General features: G+C 38.5%; 1 protein-coding gene across 1 annotated transcript; it reads left to right on the top strand.

Annotated features, from left to right (window-relative positions):
- The first annotated feature begins 635 nt into the window (after positions 1-635).
- LOC143029050 (carbohydrate sulfotransferase 11-like) lies at positions 636-22,023 on the top strand. Its single transcript, XM_076191392.1, has 8 exons — positions 636-650; positions 1,079-1,240; positions 12,508-12,618; positions 13,219-13,346; positions 16,373-16,465; positions 20,532-20,643; positions 21,418-21,552; positions 21,710-22,023. Exons 1-8 carry the CDS (start codon positions 636-638, stop codon positions 21,893-21,895), a joined length of 942 nt encoding a protein of 313 aa, XP_076047507.1. The 3' UTR covers positions 21,896-22,023.
- Positions 22,024-22,371: the final 348 nt, after the last annotated feature.

The following is a 22,371-nucleotide window of genomic DNA, read 5'->3' as shown; positions in this document are numbered from 1 at the left end:
TATTATAAGTTATTATTGTAAATTTATTATCATTTTTTATTTACGTGTTTGTTTATTGTTTAATTTTACATATTTATTTATGTTATCTATTGTTATTTATAATATTACAATCTTTATTTATTTACTCATCATTATTATATTTTTCGCATCCGACCTAGTTATAGGACCAAAAGGTTTCCTGTTGGCCTGCTCCTCCATTCTAAATCCTTTGTAAAGAATCCATTATGCTCTAGGAAGTTTTTAAGATTATTTCTAATGGGGCTTTTTTTCGCAGATTTTTATGAGGTGGGAGGTCAATATCATTAGTCTGCATTGTTTTGCCATGCCTCTGGCTCTGCTGCCACCTTTGTGTAACGGTGTTATGATAGTTTTCTTTCTGTCTATTATTTTTGCAGTCTACTCACCAATTTGATGTACAAAAAAGATCGACACTTCTTGTTGTCAATGCTGGTTTATATGGATAACAAATATCTTACACACGAACGAATTTTTAAACATTACCAGGAATTTCATTCGTTTTGTCTGTTGCTGTCAATGACCCTTTCTGGCACAAGAAAATAGTCTTTGATTCCGTTACAACCTTTCAAAGAAAATTGTCGGGATATTTCTTTTCATAGAAAATGAATTGTTTAAGTATGACTCTAGCCAAAGTAATACTGGTTCACAAGTTCACCTTGTATAACAAACATTCATACAGTGCGAAGCAAAACGATTATATTCTATATGCGTTTTATTACCCCTTATAGAAGAAATACAATAAAGGTATATTGAACACAAATACTCGTGTTAGGAATGGTTTGCCTGGAATATTTAGAAAACGCGATTTTTCGAAGTTTTTGATGTAAATAATAAGGTTTGAAAAGTACATGGACGTCTTAGACCCATAAGTATAACCCTTTTATTTCATTTTTAGACTTTATCGTTTATTCTAGTTTGTTCCAGGTAATTTTGCTTAGTTTAATAGAGCCCCTCTAGCTCATAGGAGGTCACTGCTTCGACCATTTCATCTCCGAAGCATGTAGCCCCCCATCCCCTACCCCACCCTTTCTTTGACGTCATTCGTCTCTCTGTCTTTCAGGACTGGGATTTCGTGTCCAGTCGGTTGGACATTTACAAGGAACGGGCACGACAAGTAAGCTCCACCTGCAGGAAACACAAGAACATCATGGTCCCTGTCAACACAGAGATGGTGTGGGATGTGCAACATCAACCCAACCTCATCTGGTGCCTACAAGCCAAGGTGTGTCCATGTTCAACATATGCATGTATTTATATATGCATATATATATATATATATATATATATATATATATATATATATATATATATATATATATATATATGTATTTACCTAGTTGTATTTACCTAGTTGTATTTTACGGGAAGGGGAGCTATGCTCGTGTGGTCCCGTCTTCATATCTCATTTTATCTAAACTATTTTTAAATTCATGTATTGTTTTTGCACACACCACTTTCTCATCTAACTTGTTCCAACTGTCTATTGCTCTGTGAGGAAAGCTGTTCTTTTTCAAATCTCTTCTATAGTTGTCTTTTTTTATTTTCTTTCCGTGTCCTCTTGTATTTCTGTCATCCCATTTTATCAGATTCTCTCTATCAGTAATTTCTATGCCTTTCATGATTCTGTAAATAGCTATCAAATCTCCTCTCTCTCTTCTTTGCTCTAGTGTCTGTAGTTTAAGTTTTTGTAGTCTCTCTTCATATGATAGTTTTGAGAGTGTTGGTGCCAGTTTAGTAATTGCTCTTTGTATTCTTTCAAGTTTTTTTATACATTTTTTTGTACTTGGTGACCATATCGTTGCTGCATATTCCAATCTTGGTCTTATCAGGGTGACTAGGATTTTCCTCACCATTTCTTCATCCAGGTATGTAAATGCCACTTTGATTGTTCTTATTAAATTATAAGTTTCTCCAAAAATCTTATTTATATGTTTCTCAGGTGACATATTATTCATAACAATGACTCCCAGGTCCCTCTCATTTTCTACTCTTTTTATTCCTTCTTCTCCCAAATTATATGATCCTGTTATTCTGTTTTTGCTTTTTCCAAATTCCATTATACTACACTTTTTTGTATTGAACTCCATCTCCCACTTCCTACTCCATTCTTGTACTTTATTTGGATCTCTCTGTAGTGATTCACAATCTTCTTCAGTTTTCACTCTTTTCAGTAATTTTGCATCATCTGCAAAGAAGCTCATATAGCTTTCAATTCCTTCATCCATATCATTAATATATATAGCAAACATTATTGGGGCCAGAACTGTTCCCTGCGGGACACCGCTTATTACTTCATTCCATTTTGAGTGCTGATCTCTTATCACTACTCGCATTTTTCTTTCTTGCAAAAAGTCTTCCATCCAATTTAGCAATTTACCTTGTATTCCTCCTTCATATTCTAATTTCTTAAGCAACTTCTTATGTGGTACTTTGTCAAAAGCTTTTTTTAGGTCTAGAAATGCACAATCAGCCCATCCATCTCTTTCTTGTATTATATCTATTAGCCTTGAATAGAAACATATTAAATTGGTGACGCATGATCGTCCTTGTCTGAATCCAAATTGCCTTGGATTTAGTACGTTGTTTTTTTCCAAGTATTTTACCCATCTACTTTTGATAATTCTTTCACATATTTTTGCTATTGTACTTGTTAGAGAGACTGGTCTATAGTTGGTAGGTTCTTCTTTATTTCCTCCTTTATATATAGGTACTATATTTGCTTTTTTCCAATCTTCTGGAACTTTTCCTTCTTTTAAGGAACTGCTTATTATGCTATGTATTTTGTCTGCCAGTTCATTCCTACATTCTTTCAGAATCCAGTTTGCTATTTCATCTGGCCCATGCGATTTTCTGACATCAAAATTACCCAAGTGTGTCAATATTTCATTCTTCGTTACTTCTATTTCTTCCATAGGGGGGACTTTTTCCTTCCACTCAATCTCTTCAGGTTGTATATTTTCCCTTGTAAACACTGATTTAAAATGTTTGTTCATAATTTCTGCCATTTCCATTTCCTCAGTGTATTCAACTCCCCCTTGTCTTAATTTCTCCAAGTCTTGTTTGTTTTTCAGTTTATTGTTTACAAATCTGTAGAATAGTTTTGGTTGATCTTTACACTTTTCTATAACATCTTTTTCATATTTTCTTTTTTCCTCTCTGCACTTTAGTACATATTCATTTCTATAACCAGTATATATTTTCCATTTTTCAGGTCTTCTGTCTTTTTTCCATCCGGTCCAGGCTTTGTCTCTTTTGTCTTTTAACTCCCTACAACTTTTGTTGTACCAGCATTTTACATATTCTTTTTCTTGTTTTTGTCTTGGGACATACTTTTCCACTCCTTCTTTGTAAATTTTTGTCAAAATATTCCATTTCTCTTCCACTGATGTTTCTTCTTTGTATATTTCTTCCCAGTTTTCTTGTTGGAAGAATTCTCTTATTTTATCAAAGTTTGTTTTTTCATACATCATTCTTCCTTTTCTATATTGTTCATTTCTTTTCATATATTTTTCTTCATTAAGTTCCAGTTCAATCAATATGTGGTCACTTTTACCTATTGGTGTTTTATATTCAATCTTGTCCACTATTCTAGGTTCAGATGTAATTATTAAGTCTAGCCTCGATGGTTCTTCTTCATTTCTATACCTAGTGTTCTCTTGTATCCATTGTGTCATTGAATGGTCAGTAATCATCTCAAGTAGAGCATTTCCCCATGAGTCATCACCACTCTTTACTGTCATTTCTTCCCAGCAGATTTCTTTGCAATTAAAGTCGCCCATCATAACTATTCTTCCTCCGTCTTCCATTATTTTAGTTAATGCTATCTTTGTGTCCTCTAACATACTTTTATGTTCATTCTCCTCCCATGAGGCTGTTTTCGGAGGCACATAGTTGATCACAAATTTTCTGCTCTTCTTATCTCGGTCTTCCACTTCTATCATAATCATCTCTACTGTATTCTTTCCATATATGACACCTTTCACGTTTATATCCTTCTTTGTCAGGAACATAACTCCACCCCCTTGTTTTTTCTCTCTGTTTCTAATCCAATAATTGTATGTATCATGTCCTACACTGTTGGGTGGTAGTGGGCCTTTTAATTTTGTTTCTACAATTCCCATTATGTCCGGTCTTTTTTTTCTTCATTCAGTTCTCAGTTCCCAGTTCTTATCAACTATATTTGTGTTCTTGTTTTCTGTGTTTCTCTTAGTTTTCTCTTTTCCATTGTGTTCTTTTCTGTTTCCCTTTGTTTTTTCCTCTCCAGTAGAATCTCTCTTTTCTCTGACTCCGTTCTCTTTTTCTTCCTTTCTTTCCAATTCTTTTCTGCTTTTCTTTTCTTTCTCCTTTTCTTCATTTCTCTTTTTATCCTTTTTTATATTGATCATTTGTTGCTAGTTTCCCTGTCTTGGATAGAATTTTCTCTGCCGTTGTTTGTGACCTGAATTTAATCTTAATTGGTCTGGTCTTATCTGTACTATATTTTCCGAGTCTGAATTTTTCCTCAATTTCCTTTATAATTTCTGGTTCATCTTCCTGGACTAATTTTAATAAACTGCTTACCCTTTCGATTCTTGCGGTTCTATCATTTTCCTCTTTGATTTCTTGCGTTCTATCTGGGTTATGTTTCTCTTCCATTCCTAATTATACATTTCTTTTACTATATTCTCCTTCTGTCTCATCACTTTAAACTGAGTCTTCATTATGTTCTTTCAATTGCTGTTTGACTATGTCAGTGAATGAAACCTTATTCCCTTCTTGAGTTATTCTCCAATTTTTAGCTTCTGTAGCTATTTTCTCACTGTTTTCATTACTATTCTTCTTTAATTTCTCATTCTCCTCCTTTACATTTCCTAACTGTCTTTTTAGGTCCTCTACTTCTTCAGTTAAGTTTCTGTTAGCCTTCTCTAGTTGTTCCAATCTTTCAATTCTTTGGAGAATGGAGCCTACATTACCTAACTTACGTTCCAAGTCCTCGATCACCTTATCAACTCTCTCCTCTAGTCTTATCAGTCTGGGGGGGGTTGTGTCCCCCCCACCCTCTTTAAATCCCTGGAACATATTCTCGTCACTTTCTACTGTATTTCTCCTCTCTATACTTCTAATCTTTACATTTTTATTTGCCATTTCGTCATCCGGTGGTCGTTTCATGTTGACCTTCCGCCCGTCTGCCTGGGCCAAGTCCTCCACATCCTCATTACCTTCCATTTCCCCAGTAATCCCTCCCCCTCTCCTCTTTCCTTACTTTCCCACTACCTCACGAGCAATTCCCCCCCCCCCTGCAAATACAAAAAGGCACTTCTCTTTGCGTTGGTATCCTCAATCTGCACTTTTCTTCAGAGCGTTCGTCAAGCCGTCCGTTCGTTGAAAGTGTGTGTGTGTGTGTGTGTGTGTGTGTGTGTGTGTGTGTGTGTGTGTGTGTGTGTGTATTCACCTCGGATCTGCTGCAGTCTCTGTCGAGACAGAGACTGCAGTGTGTGTGTGTGTGTGTGTGTGTGTGTGTGTGTGTGTGTATTTACCTAGTTGTACCTAGTTGTATTTTACGGGAAGGGGAGCTATGCTCGTGGGGTCCCGTCTTCATATCTCATTTTATCTAAACTATTTTTAAATTCATGTATTGTTTTTGCACACACCACTTTCTCATCTAACTTGTTCCAACTGTCTATTGCTCTGTGAGGAAAGCTATTCTTTTTAAAATCTCTTCTATAGCTGTCTTTTTTTATTTTCTTTCCGTGTCCTCTTGTATTTCTGTCATCCCATTTTATCAGATTCTCTCTATCAGTAATTTCTATGCCTTTCATGATTCTGTAAATAGCTATCAAATCTCCTCTCTCTCTTCTTTGCTCTAGTGTCTGTAGTTTAAGTTTTTGTAGTCTCTCTTCATATGATAGTTTTGAGAGTGTTGGTGCCAGTTTTGTAATTGCTCTTTGTATTCTTTCAAGTTTTTTTATACATTTTTTTGTACTTGGTGACCATATCGTTGCTGCATATTCCAATCTTGGTCTTATCAGGGTGATTAGGATTTTCCTCACCATTTCTTCATCCAGGTATGTAAATGCCACTTTGATTGTTCTTATTAAATTATAAGTTTCTCCAAAAATCTTATTTATATGTTTCTCAGGTGACATATTATTCATAACAATGACTCCCAGGTCCTTCTCATTTTCTACTTTTTTTATTCCTTCTTTTCCCAAATTATATGATCCTGTTATTCTGTTTTTGCTTTTTCCAAATTCCATTATACTACACTTTTTTGTTTTGAACTCCATCTCCCACTTCCTACTCCATTCTTGTACTTTATTTAGATCTCTCTGTAGTGATTCACAATCTTCTTCAGTTTTCACTCTTTTCAGTAATTTTGCATCATCTGCAAAGAAGCTCATATAGCTTTCAATTCCTTCATCCATATCATTAATATATATAGCAAACATTATTGGGGCCAGAACTGTTCCCTGCGGGACACCGCTTATTACTTCATTCCATTTTGAGTGCTGATCTCTTATCACTACTCTCATTTTTCTTTCTTGCAAAAAGTCTTCCATCCAATTTAGCAATTTACCTTGTATTCCTCCTTCATATTCTAATTTCTTAAGCAACTTCTTATGTGGTACTTTGTCAAAAGCTTTTTTTAGGTCTAGAAATGCACAATCAGCCCATCCATCTCTTTCTTGTATTATATCTATTAGCCTTGAATAGAAACATATTAAATTGGTGACGCATGATCGTCCTTGTCTGAATCCAAATTGCCTTGGATTTAGTACGTTGTTTTTTTCCAAGTATTTTACCCATCTACTTTTGATAATTCTTTCACATATTTTTGCTATTGTACTTGTTAGAGAGACTGGTCTATAGTTGGTAGGTTCTTCTTTATTTCCTCCTTTATATATAGGTACTATATTTGCTTTTTTCCAATCTTCTGGAACTTTTCCTTCTTTTAAGGAACTGCTTATTATGCTATGTATTTTGTCTGCCAGTTCATTCCTGCATTCTTTCAGAATCCAGTTTGCTATTTCATCTGGCCCATGCGATTTTCTGACATCAAAATTACCCAAGTGTGACAATATTTCATTCTTTGTTACTTCTATTTCTTCCATAGGGGGGACTTTTTCCTTCCACTCAATCTCTTCAGGTTGTATATTTTCCCTTGTAAACACTGATTTAAAATGTTTGTTCATAATTTCTGCCATTTCCATTTCCTCAGTGTATTCAACTCCTCCTTGTCTTAATTTCTCTAAGTCTTGTTTGTTTTTCAGTTTATTGTTTACAAATCTGTAGAATAGTTTTGGTTGATCTTTACACTTTTCTATAACATCTTTTTCATATTTTCTTTTTTCCTCTCTGCACTTTTGTACATATTCATTTCTATAACCAGTATATATTTTCCATTTTTCAGGTCTTCTGTCTTTTTTCCATCTGTTCCAGGCTTTGTCTCTTTTGTCCTTTAACTCCCTACAACTTTTGTTGTACCAGCATTTTACATATTCTTTTTCTTGTTTTTGTCTTGGGACATACTTTTCCACTCCTTTTTTGTAAATTTTTGTCAAAATATTCCATTTCTCTTCCACTGTTGTTTCTTCTTTGTATATTTCTTCCCAGTTTTCTTGTTGGAAGAATTCTCTTATTTTATCAAAGTTTGTTTTTTCATACATCATTCTTCCTTTTCTATATTGTTCATTTCTTTTCATATATTTTTCTTCATTAAGTTCCAGTTCAATCAATATGTGGTCACTTTTACCTATTGGTGTTTTATATTCAATCTTGTCCACTATTCTAGGTTCAGATGTAATTATTAAGTCTAGCCTCGATGGTTCTTCTTCATTTCTATACCTAGTGTTCTCTTGTATCCATTGTGTCATTGAATGGTCAGTAATCATCTCAAGTAGAGCATTTCCCCATGAGTCATCACCACTCTTTACTGTCATTTCTTCCCAGCAGATTTCTTTGCAATTAAAGTCGCCCATCATAACTATTCTTCCTCCGTCTTCCATTATTTTAGTTAATGCTATATTTGTGTCCTCTAACATACTTTTATGTTCACTCTCCTCCCATGAGGCTGTTTTCGGAGGCACATAATTGATCACAAATTTTCTGCTCTTCTTATCTTGGTCTTCCACTTCTATCATAATCATCTCTACTGTATTCTTTCCATATATGACACCTTTCACGTTTATATCCTTCTTAGTCAGGAACATAACTCCACCCCCTTGTTTTTTCTCTCTGTTTCTAATCCAATAATTGTATGTATCATGTCCTACACTGTTGGGTGGTAGTGGGCCTTTTAATTTTGTTTCTACAATTCCCATTATGTCCGGTTCTTTTTCTTTCAAATAATCATTCAGTTCATTCAATCCTGTTATCAATCCATCTATAAATGTGTAAGACACTCTTAGTTTTCTGCCACTTCCATTGTATTCTCTGTTTACCTTATGTTTTTCTTTAGTATGTCGAACTGCTTTATTTTCATGTTCACTACTCTCCAATAGAATCTCTCTTTCTCTGACTCCGTTCTTTCCTCGTTTTTTGCCTTAGCTTCAATTCTTTTCTGCTTTTCTGCCTCTCTTTCCTCCTTATTCATTTCTCTTTTTATCCATACCTTTTTATATTGATCATTTGTTGCTAGTTTCCCTGTCTTGGATAGAATTTTCTCTGCTGTTGTTTGTGACCTGAATTTAATCTTAATTGGTCTGGTCTTATCTGTACTATATTTTCCGAGTCTGAATTTTTCCTCAATTTCCTTTATAATTTCTGGTTCATCTTCCTGGACTAATTTTAATAAACTGCTTACTCTTTCATTTTCCTCCTTGATTCTTGCGGTTCTATCTGGGTTATGTTTCTCTTCCATTCCTAATATAATTATACATTTCTTTTTGTCAGCTAATTCTCTTACTATATTCTCCTTCTGTCTCATCACTTTAATAACTGAGTCTTCATTATGTTCTTTCAATTGCTGTTTGACTATGTCAGTGAATGAAACCTTATTCCCTTCTTGAGTTATTTTCCAATTTTTAGCTTCTGTAGCTATTTTCTCTCTGTTTTCATTACTATTCTTCTTCAATTTCTCATTCTCCTCCTTTACATTTCCTAACTGTCTTTTTAGGTCCTCTATTTCTTCAGTTAAGTTTCTGTTAGCCTTCTCTAGTTGTTCCAACCTTTCAATTCTTTGGAAAATGGAGTCTACGTTACCTAACTTACGCTCCAAGTCCTCGATCACCTTATCAACTCTCTCCTCTAGTCTTATCAGTCGGGGGGGGGGGGGTTGTGTCCCCCCACCCTCTTTAAATCCCTGGAACATATTCTCGTCACTTTCTTCTGTATTGCTCCTCTCTATACTTCTAATCTTTACATTTTTATTAGACATTTGATCCTCGCTAATTCTTTTGTTTACCTTCCGCTTGTCTGGCTGGGCAAAGTCTACTCCCTCCTCATTTCCTTCCATTTCCCTCAGTAATCCCTCCCCTTTTCCTCTTTCCCTACGTTCCCACTACTCCACGAGCAATTTCCCCCCCACCCTGCAAAAACACTAGGCACTTCTCTTTGCGTTGGGATCCACAGACTTCACTTTTCTTCAGAACGTCTTCTAAGCCGTCCATTCGTTGAAGTGTGTGTGTGTGTGTGTGTGTTTGTGTGTGTGTGTGTGTATGTACTTTTTTGGCCGATAAGGATCTGCCGATTTTTACACAATTGGTTTTATTTTCAAGATAACGTTTTTAAATAGGTTCGTGCTTCACCTTTAATGCTAACAGCCTTACAATCCTCAAGTTATGAGCTATGTACAACAGTATCAAAAGCAACACTCAGGTCAAGTAGAATTAAGAGACCACATTTCCTCTCATCCATAAGTAAAAGTAAATTTTGTCACCGTCATAAAGCAGTTTCAGTGGAATAAAAATGTCTATAAGCAGACTGATTATCTGGTAAAACATTTACTTTGTTCAAGTGTTCCATCAACTGATCCAGACCACTTTCGCTTATTCTAGATAAAGAAAAATTAACTTGATAAAGGGCTATAAGAGTTGTTAATCTAATCTGCCTTTAACTATGGGTTTCACAATCGCTAGTTTTTGATCACTCGAAAAGGCCTTGGTTTAAATGCTTGTATTTATCTCCAGAAACACTTGCAAGATAGCCTCAAAGTTTTCACAATTTATTATTTCCGATATAGGCAAGGGATTATTTTCACAAAAAGTTAGTTTCACTCTGCGCACGACCATGGTTTTGTCAACGTGTTTTTAACTCGGTAACTTTACCCCAGAAACACTTGTCAATCTATTTATCACACGGAGATCGTATTCTTAATTTTATTGTCGAAGAAGTCATCAAGCATATTTGCTAGTGTTTCATCAGAGTAGCCTTCTGGTAATTCTATTCTTGTTGTCAATTAAACTATCCAGTATTTTGTATAACTTTGTAATTATGTATATAACAAATAACAGTTGAAATAACTAAAAAGTATTATCAATAATAATGATAATTATAATAATAATAATAAACAAAAGTAACAACAACAACAAAAGTAAAAATAATAGTAATAATAATGATAATAGAAAAATAAAAATAATAATAAATGATAATAACAATGTAACAACAACAATAGTGAAAATGGTGGTAATAGTAATATTAACAGTAATAATGATAATAATAATAACAGTAATAATAATGGTGTAACAATAATAGTAATAATAATGGTGTTAACAACAACAACAACAATAGCCGCAATAATAATAACAAATTAATCTTCCCGACAAAATTGGCGTAATCTGGGTCACTCGCAAACTCTGTAGCCACCAAAGACCCTTGATGACGCCTTGCCTCTCCATGGTCGGAAGGCTGCAAGAGTCCTGGCGAGGAACCTTCACGGCCACTGCCAATCGACTGAGTTCGACCCGAGATCAAATTACCATCCAACGAGAGCAAAAATAAAAAATAAAAGTAATGGAAATATCCCGCGAAGTGCACGACGGAATACCTGGGCCCCTAAGGACTTCGGCGAGTTTCTGGGACGAAGGACCAAGAGCCTCTCGCGAACTATGTGGCCGCGGAAGACCTCCAGGTTGGCTGATACTCTCTCGAAAGGGTCAGAGGCTTCGAGAACCTAAGCCCAGGAACATCCGAGCCGAAAGTTCCTCAATGAATTAGGGGAGTTTCCGGGAAAAAAAAAAAAAAAAAAAAAACTCGCGAACCGTGTGGTCGCGGAAGACCTCCAGGCTGGCTGATACTCCCTCGAAAGGGTCAGAGGCTTTGAGAACCTAAACCCAGTAACCTCCGACAGAAAGATTTGCCGTTTTTTCAGAGAGAGATGGAGGGGGTTGGAGAGAGGCAGGGAGAGAAGCAGGGAGGCAGAGAGAGAGAGGTAAAGAGAAAATAATGTCATGGTACAACGGTAGATTCCGCACGTGACATGTCACAGACGGCCGAGCAAGGCGCTCGAGTCTCCTGAAGGTCAGAAGTCATCACTTCAAAGAGTACGAGGATCAGACTCCATGCCCTCTCGAAAGCAAATTCATTGTGTGTTATTTTACAGACTTTCGACCCGGAGAGGAAAGAGGTTCCAGTCACGCTTCATACAAGGAGCCTCTCATCACTATGCTACCAAAGGACACCCTACACAAAGAGAGGAAAAGATAAAAATATCTCAGGTCGTATTCAGCTGAGATATGTTCCATACTCTGGAGATTGAGATATTACAAAGGCTCACTTTACTCGGAACGGTCCCTGTAAGACATTTCAATTATAATAAAAAGGAAAGAAAAAAATATCTCAGGTCGTATTCAGCTGAGATAGGTTCCATACTCTAGAGATTAAAATGTTACAAAGGCCCACTTTACTCGGAACGGTCCATGTAAGACATTTCCATTATAATAGACAGAAGGAAAGAAAAAAATATCTCATGTCGTATTCAGCTGAGATAGGTTCCATACTCTGGAGATTGAGATGTTACAAAGGCTCACTTTACTCGGAACGGTCCATGTAAGACATTTCCATTATAATAGATAGAAGGAAAGAAAAAAATATCTCGTGTCGTATTCAGCTGAGATAGGTTCCATACTCTGGAGATTGAGATGTTACAAAGGCTCACTTTACTCGGAACGGTCCCTGTGAGACATTTCCATTATATTTGGAACACCATCTCCACCTCCAGGAATGGATCTATGTGGCAGGATGTATTCCCCTCCACCGGCTGGTTTTATTTGAAAATACACATCAAATCACTTCAAAATAATGGTACCGACACAGCTCTCGTGAAAAATTATTTCTACTTCCTGAGGTGTTGTTTGATGTAAATAGGGTCCACCAGAATTTAAACGCCTTGTCCGGTCATAATTCCCCACAAGAGACCTCTAGATCCAAAGCTGCAACCCCCTTTCTCCTACCCGAAGCAACTCAACCTTTCTATTCGGAACGGTCCCAGTCGGATCAAGATTTCTTGTGCATGTGCTCGAGAAGAGTCCCTTCTACAGGCAACGGTCCTCTAATACTCGACCTTTATCACAGATCGCCTCGACCTCGTGGCGCATGAACTACCTGCGGTTGGCCCACTGGAAGGAGAACGACACTGAGATCCTTCAGCTGCCGCCCGAGAAGCGAGAGAAAGCCCGGTTCAAGGTGAGTTCTCCCACTTAACATTCTCGTACTTTTATTGTTGTTACTCTAATTTCTCCCTTTCAGTCTTCCCAGTGATTCTCTGCGCGCCCGCGCCCGCTTGTGTCTGTGTAGTCCTCTCCTTTGTTTCACCAATTCTCTCTCCTTCTCCCACTCTGTGTAAAATTAAGTTATCTTATTATTCCCGCTACTCCTATTTTTTTATAGCATTTATTTTACTCCTTCATTTTCCTCCCATTTTGATATATATTTCCATCCCTACATTCGTAGTCCGCACCTTCCCCACAGACGGTCAACGCATAGTGTCTTTAAGGTATAAATCACGTGTTTTTAACGGTAATTGTTCTATATATTCATCGCTCCACCAGCCTTGGGGATAATCACCATGCATGGAGCATATGTCTGTGTTAACTCCCCCGTGTGATAGAGGAGTTGGTCATCTCGGATACTGCACCTTAAACTCCAACTCCCAATCCAACACCCAAACTCCTCCCACCTAAGTTCCTCACCCCCTTCCTCCCTGTGGAGCTGACCACCTTGTCGGGAGTGTAAGGTCAGTGTGAGCGACCGTGGTATTTTGAGTCTTGCTGTCTTGGTTCGCAGAATGAGCACCCCGGCTACCGCGGCCGCATCGTCCACCAGCTCTTCCCTCCCCCTGCGACTATACAGGAAAAAACACAGGTCTTCAGAGACGGCCTTCGGGTGATGATTGTGCGACATCCCTTCACCAGGTGAGACTGTCTGACTCTCTGTCACCCACCATTTTTGCACGGGTAGATGGATGAATGGGTGGATGGATGGATGGATGGATGGATGGACTGACGGAAGGACGGTCAGGTGGGTGGTTGTATGTCTATGTGTATGCACAATACGGGTATTGTACATATATGTATGTATGTGTGTATCTATGTATGTATGTATGTATGAATTAATCATCCCGTTGCCCCAGGTCTCTCTTGCAGGAGGCTCACGGCGCCCTGGTAACCGGCAACAGCCACAATGTGGACAAATAGGTCCTTCAGGGTAGAGATATTGTGTTATCATCTAGAGATAGTCAGTGTAGGATGAGCACGATGAGGTGATTAGTGCCCTCTATGTGGTACTTGCATCAAAGTGTTGGTTGTTTTGTGTGTAATGAACAACACAAGAAACCTACTAGAAGAACTGAATGACGTAGACAACAGAATAAAGTTCACAGTAGAGGAAAAAACCAACGGTTCCCTACCTTTCCTAGACACTCTCATCATCAGATCGGACGAAAGCGCTAGGTTCAAGGTTTACCGCAAACTGACAAATAAGGACGACTTCATCCACTATTTTAGCGCACATGACGAAAAGACCAAATCAGGAGTTATCATTGGGTTTTATCTTAGGGCTCTTAGAATATGCAGCAAGGAGTATTTACAGGAAGAAATTAAATACATAACCGCTGCATTCAGGAACCTAAGGTACCCAGAGGGCATGCGAGGGACATCACTACGGAAAACCATTAAAATCAGAGGAAAGAAAGTGGAGGCCTCTCTCACATGCTTTCCAAGACACTGAGACAAACAGGACTTATCATAGTAAATGACACAGGAAAGAAAATAGGACACTTGATAACAAATAACAAAACCAAGACGAACCGTGACAATAGCATCATATACAAAATTCCCTGTAATGGATGCGACAGTGCATACTACAGAGAGACATACAGAGGGCTCAACAGACTCATGGAACACACAGCGGACATTAGACACCACCGAGAAACAAACGCTCTAGTTAACCACATAGACACAGAGGGACACCTACCAAACTGGGAGGGATCCACCATTCTAACCAAAGGTCTACTCAAGAAACAACGGGAAATAATTGAATCCCTTTACATAGCCAACTACAAAAACACAAACAAGAGAACTGGTGACTTGAAATGGACAAAATCTACCTCGACACTTGCCCTCCAAAAATGGCTTCCCAGACCCCCGACTCAAGGGCCCTTTCACACTAGGCAACTAGTGACAGTTACTAGTTGCCTACCATTACCTTGAGCCTTTCACACTACGTCATTGCGGTTACCCAGTTGCACAACAGGCTATGGCTATTGCCCGCTCCGGTAACATCTCATGCATATGCATTGTTCTTTTTTCGAGAGCTTCTCTTTTTCTTGACCAGCAAAGCCGACAGAAGCACCTCCTCCATTGATGCCATTCTTTCGACTAACAAGATTATGAGAAAGGATTCCACAACTCGGTGACAGTCGCTGGTTGCTTGCACACTAGGCAACTAGTGACCGCCACTAGTGACAATCACTAGTTGCCTATTGTGAAAGGGGCCTAAGTAGATACCTTTTTCTCACCGCTTTTGCCTACCCTTTCTAGCTTTCTTCCTTTTACTTTGACGATTCTTCTTCTACCATGCTACAATATTTCATCTCGCATGCTATCAAATCATGTATCCTCCATTATTTCTACTTTGTTCCTTCACCACTTAATATTTTTATCATTATCATTTTTCATTATTACATCACCATTATTGTTATTATTCCTTTCTTTTTATCATTATCATTGTTATTATTACCATTATATCATTATCAATTTAATATCATTTATTTTTAATACTTTTATTTTTATTATTATTATTGTTGTTATCATTAGTTATTATTATTAGCATTTTCATTGTATTTACCACTACTATCATTATTGCTAGCATTATCATTATTATTACATTTGCTTATTGTTATTACAATAAATATGCAATGTTCACACTTGTCGCCAACTCTGGCAACATGGAGAGGTAGTGAGGTCCACCTCAAGTATAAAATGCCCACAGCTTGTTTGCACACCATTCCTTTGAAAAAGCATACCTGCAAAACTAGTCAGGAATAAACTCAGACTAAGACTCCTGTGTTTTCTACTCCACTTACATCAACCTGTCAGAATGTCTCAACATATATATATATATATTTACACATACCTTCCAAAACTCTGCAACTCCTCTCAGCTACACATAGTTCAACAGTGCAGTGGTACTGTTCATGACCACTAATCCACCAGTTCAATTTCAATTTTCACCCAGGGCTGAAATGATTTTAGCATCACTGCACTGCAAGCCGACACTCCGGCTCTTGTGGGCAAGGGGTTGTGTGTGTGTAAGGTCACAGCTTTACCAATAGATCGGGCATATATAAGCTCTGAGCTCTCATCTGGGAGGGTAATGGCTGTCGATCACGAGTCCAACACGTGACCCAAGACAGTGGTGAATCACAAGCAGCTTCACCTACATACAACTGGGTCACCACAAACTTCCTTCCACTCTCATCAGCTCTAAACCTTTGCCCAACACCCTGGCTTACCTTCTACAGTACTCCTTGCATAAACAAATTGGAAAATCATGGTGACATTACACAACCTTAGCAGTCCTACCTTCACCTCTCCATTCCTTACTATCACACAAGTTCTACTACTCACATAAATACTTTTGATCTTCTTCAAGAGTCTTCTCCCTACTCCATACATCTGCAGCACATTCCATGCCTTTCTGTCAACCCTTACCATACAAAAACTATCCATGAATCCTTTTCCTTTCTTGAACACTACTTTTCCCAATTACTCCCTTGGTTCACCTCCTAATCCTTTCAATTAACACTCTCCCATACATAATGCACTATAGGCCTTTTCCCTTTTATAAGAGAGATGGTTGAGTCAAGGACACACCTGCATCATAAACTTTGCAATGGATTGATTTTTTTTCTCTTATTCTTTTTCTTTCTCTTTAACAGAATCCTATCAGCCTATCGAGACAAAATAGCCAGTGATGACCCAAGGCCTCCAATGTTTAACTTCAAGCAGCTGCAGAAGAACATTATCAAGAAGTAAGTACTAAGTGGCTCATTCTGAAAGATGAGGGACCAGTAATGGGTCCCATCTCTCCATTACACAGTTTGAAGACAGATTGCCAGTTCCCAAGACAGGACCTCTGATGCAAGTGGTGTTCATGGGATCTGGAGATGTGTGGCAAGATAATTATCCTCTCCAACATCTATCCTGCAAGACCACCATGTGAACTGTAGGCACCTCTTGTTGATTTCATCTGGTATACTTGGGGCACTTTTAAAATCTGGTATACTTGTAGTGCCTGCAAAGCCAGTAAATCAGTGGAACTTCACATATAGCAGTGAATGGAAGAGTGGATGTGGGTGTGAATTATAGAGTAAGGAAGGATAGTTAGCATCTGGGGTAAATGAAAAGCGTTATTATAAATAGGTATCTGAGGATGAAAAAAAGATAAGGTTATAATAATGATAACTGCAGCTTAGAAATTCAGTGACTGGAAACCAGCAGCACCAGTGGTTTGCAGTAGTCCTCAGGCCCTCATGCAAACCTCTCTGGGGAGAAACTTTGGACTGATGGCTATGTTGTATAAGTGTTGGGATGTTTCTATGTCACCAGCTAAAAGTAGTTGAAGGGGGGGGGGGGGCAGTTGCCAGTTGTCAGTTACTCCATGTATGAAAAGGTGTGATATATACAGTTGAAGTTGACATAGATTATGAGCCTAGTGTGTAGACAGAGTATCAGCCCTTCATGGCTGCAATTCCTGATGGAGTTGAGGGTATTGATAGGTTTTCAAATAAGGGAAGCTCTATCGTCCATTTTGCAGGACCACTACAAGCAGGTACTAGTCACTGGTTCCTGAGAAGGATGTGTGAGTGATTGTGCCCATACTACTGTATGGAGCAGACTTGGAACTTGAACAAAACAGAAAATAAGAACCTATACATGTTTGAGATAAATATTTAAGAAGTATGGTAGCTGTTACGAGGATAGATTGAGTAAAAAATGAGTAGGTGAGGCAGAATGCAGGGGTGGAAAGAGAGTTTGATAGGGCAGATAAAGGAATGCTGAGATGGTTTGGATATATGGAAAGGTTGAGTGAGGAAAGACTAGCAATAAGAATCTAGAAAGAAGTGGATGCAATGAATATGGGAAGACCAAGAATGAGATGGATGAATACAGGGTGAAAGGAGTACTGGATGCAAGAGGAATGTCTGTTGAGCAAGAAGGAGAGGGTGCAAGACTTTAGTGAATAGAGAGTAGTTGTAAATTGAAGACATGATGTGCCCCATTGGGATGTTCATCTCATCTGTTCTGTACTTTTTTTTCATATGAAGTGTTAGGGTAAACCAACTCCAGCTTCCAAGCCCTGTTGTGGAAAGGTGGTCTTGTTGTATTGCCCTTGACCTGAGCAGTGTGGCAGGGACAGAGATGACCCTTCAACCACAAGGTGTAAGATGGAAGGGTCAAAGAATGTGTTTTGGATGGGTGTGGTTTTTCATATGCATGTACAGTAGAGTATGTACAGATTTTTGTGGTAAGACAGATATGTGAGAAAGCTTTTGCAAAGGGTTGGGATATATTTTGGGCCTTTTTGGATTTGGAAAAGGCTTATGGCAAGGTAAACTGAAGGGCATTATGGGAGGTTTTACAGATATATGGGACAGGAAGAAAGTTGTTAAGAGCTCTCAAGAGTTTTTATGAGAGTAGTAGAGCCTGTGATAGAATTAGAAATGGAGAGAGTGAATGGTTTGAAGTAAAGATGGGACTTTGTCAGGGATGTGTCATGTCGATATGGCTATTCAATGTATACATGGGGTGGTGTGAGAGGTAAATGCAAGGATAATGGGCAGAGAATTGGAAATGGTTAAAGAAAATGGAGAAAAAATGGGAGGTAAGCCAGTTGTTGTTTGCTGACAACACTACGCTTTCAGCAGGATCAGAGGAGGGATTAAGGAAGTTAGTGACAAAATTTCAAAATGTGTGCAAAAGGAGGAGGTTGAAGGTAAATGTGGGTAAAAGTAAGGTGATGAGATGTACAAGGGGAAAGGATAGCAGCAAATTGGAAGAATTAAAGGAGAGAGGCTTGAGGAAGTGGACAGCTTTAGATATTTAGGGGTGCATGTGGCAGGAAAGGAAGGAGTGGAGGTGGAGGTAGAATGTAGATTGAAAGAAGCAAGTAAATGCCTTGGGAGATTAAAAAGTGTGATGAGAAATAGACATTTGGGATGGGATGCTAAGAGGAGATTGTACAAAGGGGTGATTGTGCCGACAGCGCTGTATGGGGCAGAAACATGGGACATAAGAGAGGTCGAGTTTAAATGTATTCAAGATGAAATGTCTGGGAAGAATGGTAGGTTGGAAAGTGAGAAAAGAGGTGAGGAGGAGGAGAGTGGGGGTGGAAAGGGAGTTGGAAGATAGGACTGATGGAAGAGTATTGGGATGGTTTAGAAACTTGGAAAGAATGTGTGAAGAAAGATTAGTAAAAGAAGTGTGGAATGCAGAGGTGGATGGAGTGAACAGGAGGGGGCGACCAAGGATGAGATAGATAGATGGGGTAAAAGGGGCGATGAGAAAGAAGGGAGAACACAACAGATAGGGATAAGTGGAGAATGGTTGTACATGGATGATGATGTGATGCATGAGAGTTGGTGGGGGATGGGGGGTTAGGGAGTGGTTATGTGTGAATATTTTGACACAGCCTGAAGGGATTTCTCATCTGTTTTTCTGCATGAAGAGACAGAGAAGGGGAGGTTGCCAATTAAATGAAACAGCCTTGCTGTGGATGTGCTGTGTCTTGCTGCTGTGAGAGGTTAGGTGTCCATCAAACGACAAAGCACGTCAGAATGGACTATGGACTACCTAGAAAAGACCACCCATTAGTGTGGGATCGGTAGTTATAAGAGGGGAGGAGATGTCTTTATGAAAACAAAAATATAGCTGTGTATGAAAGAGGGCTACTTCCATCAGGTGATTCTTAGGGACATTTATTGTGTGGCTCACGAGGGATGGGCAGGAGACTTGGAGTTGGGGGGCTGAAATCAGTATCTGTAACTGTGAGGTTGCTTTTGGGATATTTATTCAACAATAACCTCAACCAACAAATTTAGAAAAGGAGTAGGAGGCTTAGTTGTAGTCGGAATGAACTTTGGACTATCTAGGGCAGACCACCCACTCGTGCAGGATCGGTAGTTGTAGGAGGGTAAGAGATGTCTGTATGAAAATGAAAAGATAGTTGTGTATAAAAGAGAGCTATTGCCACCAGGCAATTAAAGATATTTGTTTCGTGGGGTCGTGGCTTTGGAGGGGTGGGCAGGAGACTTGGGGTTGGAGGCTGGGATCAGTATGTGTAACCGTGAGGTTACATAAAGATATTTATCTTCACCCCATCTAACATAACTACTATGCTTATATCATTTGACAAAACTTTAATCACTTCTTTCACAATTGAATAAAATTGCCAGGCAGCAAGTAGAACAAATGAGGCACATGCCACAGTAAAGTCATAAGCGCCACCATGCCAAGGTCCAAGTTATCAGGCATTTTTCCCTGCATTTTCCTCTATCCAATAGTAGGCAATATATGACCTTTTGCATATTTTCTTATGGTCTAGTGAGCCCTGAAACACCTGTGAGTTTTCAGCTTTATGCACCGACAATATTTTATGCTGCAGCAGAGGCAAAAAACAAAATAATGAAATAACTTTGGGATGAGTATAAGAGAAATAAATTTCCTTTAGAATTGTATAAACTAAACAAAATTCGAAAGGTTGGTTTTGGAGATCTTGTTGTTGAAAACTTTAATTATGTTTTTCTCTGATTTCTAAAGAGGGCACTTATGACCTTACCATGATATGCACCTCAATGTCTAACTCATGAATAGCTGTGAAAAGGTTATAAGGGCAACTTCAGTACTCCATGTTAAGCTTATTATCACTCACCATCAAAGTCCCAATTTTCCTTCCACCTCCCTATCCTACTTCATCCTTCAACTTTCCTCTCACCCTCCTTTGTATTCTGATCACAAACTCTTCCCCCTCCATCTCTTTTTCCTGGAACCCCAACTCCCAACTCTCCTCCTTTCCTCATGCCCTTCTTCTTCCGGCAGGTATCGAAAGCCAAAGAGCAAAAATAAGTCGAGATTCCCAACTTTTTCTGAGTTTGTGCAGTATGTCATCGATTCCACATCTAAATTGAAGACAGTTCCAGAATGGAGAAAGGTAAGATATATAAATAGGCACATATGTATATAGTATACACATACATACCCACAACTGGGTCACGGCAGCCTAGCATTTAAAATCCACTCCTTTTTCAGCTTCAGTGATCCCTCTTTTATGATTGACACGAAATATTTTCAGTACATACGGGTAATTTCTCATAAACAGTCATTAATTGGCAAACAAAAAATTAAATAAGAATGGAGTAGAATTTCAGTTCCAGACTGTTGCTAACAGAATATAGCTTTGCTTGTGTGCATGTGTACATCTGCATGTATTTGTCCATGCATCATATATATGCAAATATAAGCAGAGCATGTGAACCTATCCTCATCATTTCACATGCTAAAGTACTTGGCAATCTCTTCAAGGCTCTTAACCCCTTCAATATGGTGATATATTTTATTAATTTTTTCCCAGCTAAAAATAAGTAATTTTATGTAGTTGACAGATGAAATCTGAGTCAATCAAGAGTCCTTTTCTGCTAGTCCACTCTTTTAACTCCATAAAATCACTTGTCCTTAGCTGAAATCAAATCTGTAGGGTATGTAACCATGTAAAAGAACTCCCAAACAATTCATGATATGAATAGCTATTTGAAACATAACTCACTTGTAAGTTGAGTAGTGTCTGTATATTCAATTTCTGGGGTACACTGAGCTGGTTGAATGTATACCTATTGAAAGGATGACTGAATCTAAAGCATTTATAGATTTCAAAATAACCACTCTTTGTCTCCATTCTCCACTCCATCTCCTCTTTTTCTTTCTCCAGGTGATCTGCTGGACACCTATGTGGGCCTACTGTGCAGTGTGCTCTAATGACATCCAGCTCATCCTCAAACTCGAGACAATGGAGGAGGATGAGAGGTTCATCATCACGCTGGCTCAACTGAATGAACTTAAAGATGTAAGTCTAGGGAATAATTGCCATATGTAGGGCATGAAATGAAAGTGTGTGAGTGACTTTAGTTCAGCAGCTTTAGATTGTATGACAAAGGACTATGAAGATAATATCTACAACCTCCACTCCCCAAAGGGTTACCTTCTAGATGGCTCTTTTGCAGGTACATGAGTGGATGCATCTAGCCAATGGTACATCCTCAACCAATGCTGCTTTTGACTTCTACAAGAGCCTAACAAAACAGCAGATGAAGCAACTGCACCACGCTTACAAGCTTGATTTTGACCTCTTTGGCTACGAGATTGATGAGTACCTTGCTATTGCCAGGAATGCTAAGAAGGAAACATGATCCTCTTTTGCTATTACATTTAAAATATTGTTATTGTATTTATTGTATGTATTGTTATTATTAAAATGTCAAAATTACTATGATGGTTTTAATATCTTTTACTACCTCTTAGCTGCCTTACATCAACTAGGCATAGATTTGTCAGTGTTGTTGTTGTTGTTGTCGTTCCCTAGACTGTCTGTCCGAGCAGTCCCGTCTCCCCAAGGAAGGCCACAGCCGAAACTGGGTTTTCCCACAAATCCTTTATAGTGTGTATGTTGTGTTGTTTGCGTGCATGATTGTGTATAATGCAGTCTTCCATTATGTGTTGTATGGTATGGGGTGAAGTGTTACATCCTGGGCAGCTGTTCACAACACGGTCGTCCAGCCTCTTCTGGTAGCTTAGAAGTGCTGGGTGGTGACCGCATTGCAGTCTGGCCAAGTGGACTCTGTCCTTTCGTGGGAGAGAGGATTCAGAAGGGTGGATATCAGGGGGT

This window comes from Oratosquilla oratoria, chromosome 1 (genome assembly GCF_046742065.1).
Source record: "Oratosquilla oratoria isolate Oo_2021 chromosome 1, ASM4674206v1, whole genome shotgun sequence".
Taxonomy (NCBI): Eukaryota; Metazoa; Arthropoda; class Malacostraca; order Stomatopoda; family Squillidae; genus Oratosquilla; species Oratosquilla oratoria.
Note: the sequence above shows the minus strand (reverse complement) of the source record. Positions and strands in the feature narration are given on the sequence as shown.

Excerpts from the sequence above, each read along its gene's own strand:
- LOC143029050 (XM_076191392.1), top strand. Across the intron at positions 1,241-12,507 it reads TCTGGTGCCTACAAGCCAAG|ATCGCCTCGACCTCGTGGCG; the intron begins GTGTGTCCATGT and ends CCTTTATCACAG. Across the intron at positions 20,644-21,417 it reads CAGTTCCAGAATGGAGAAAG|GTGATCTGCTGGACACCTAT; the intron begins GTAAGATATATA and ends TTCTTTCTCCAG.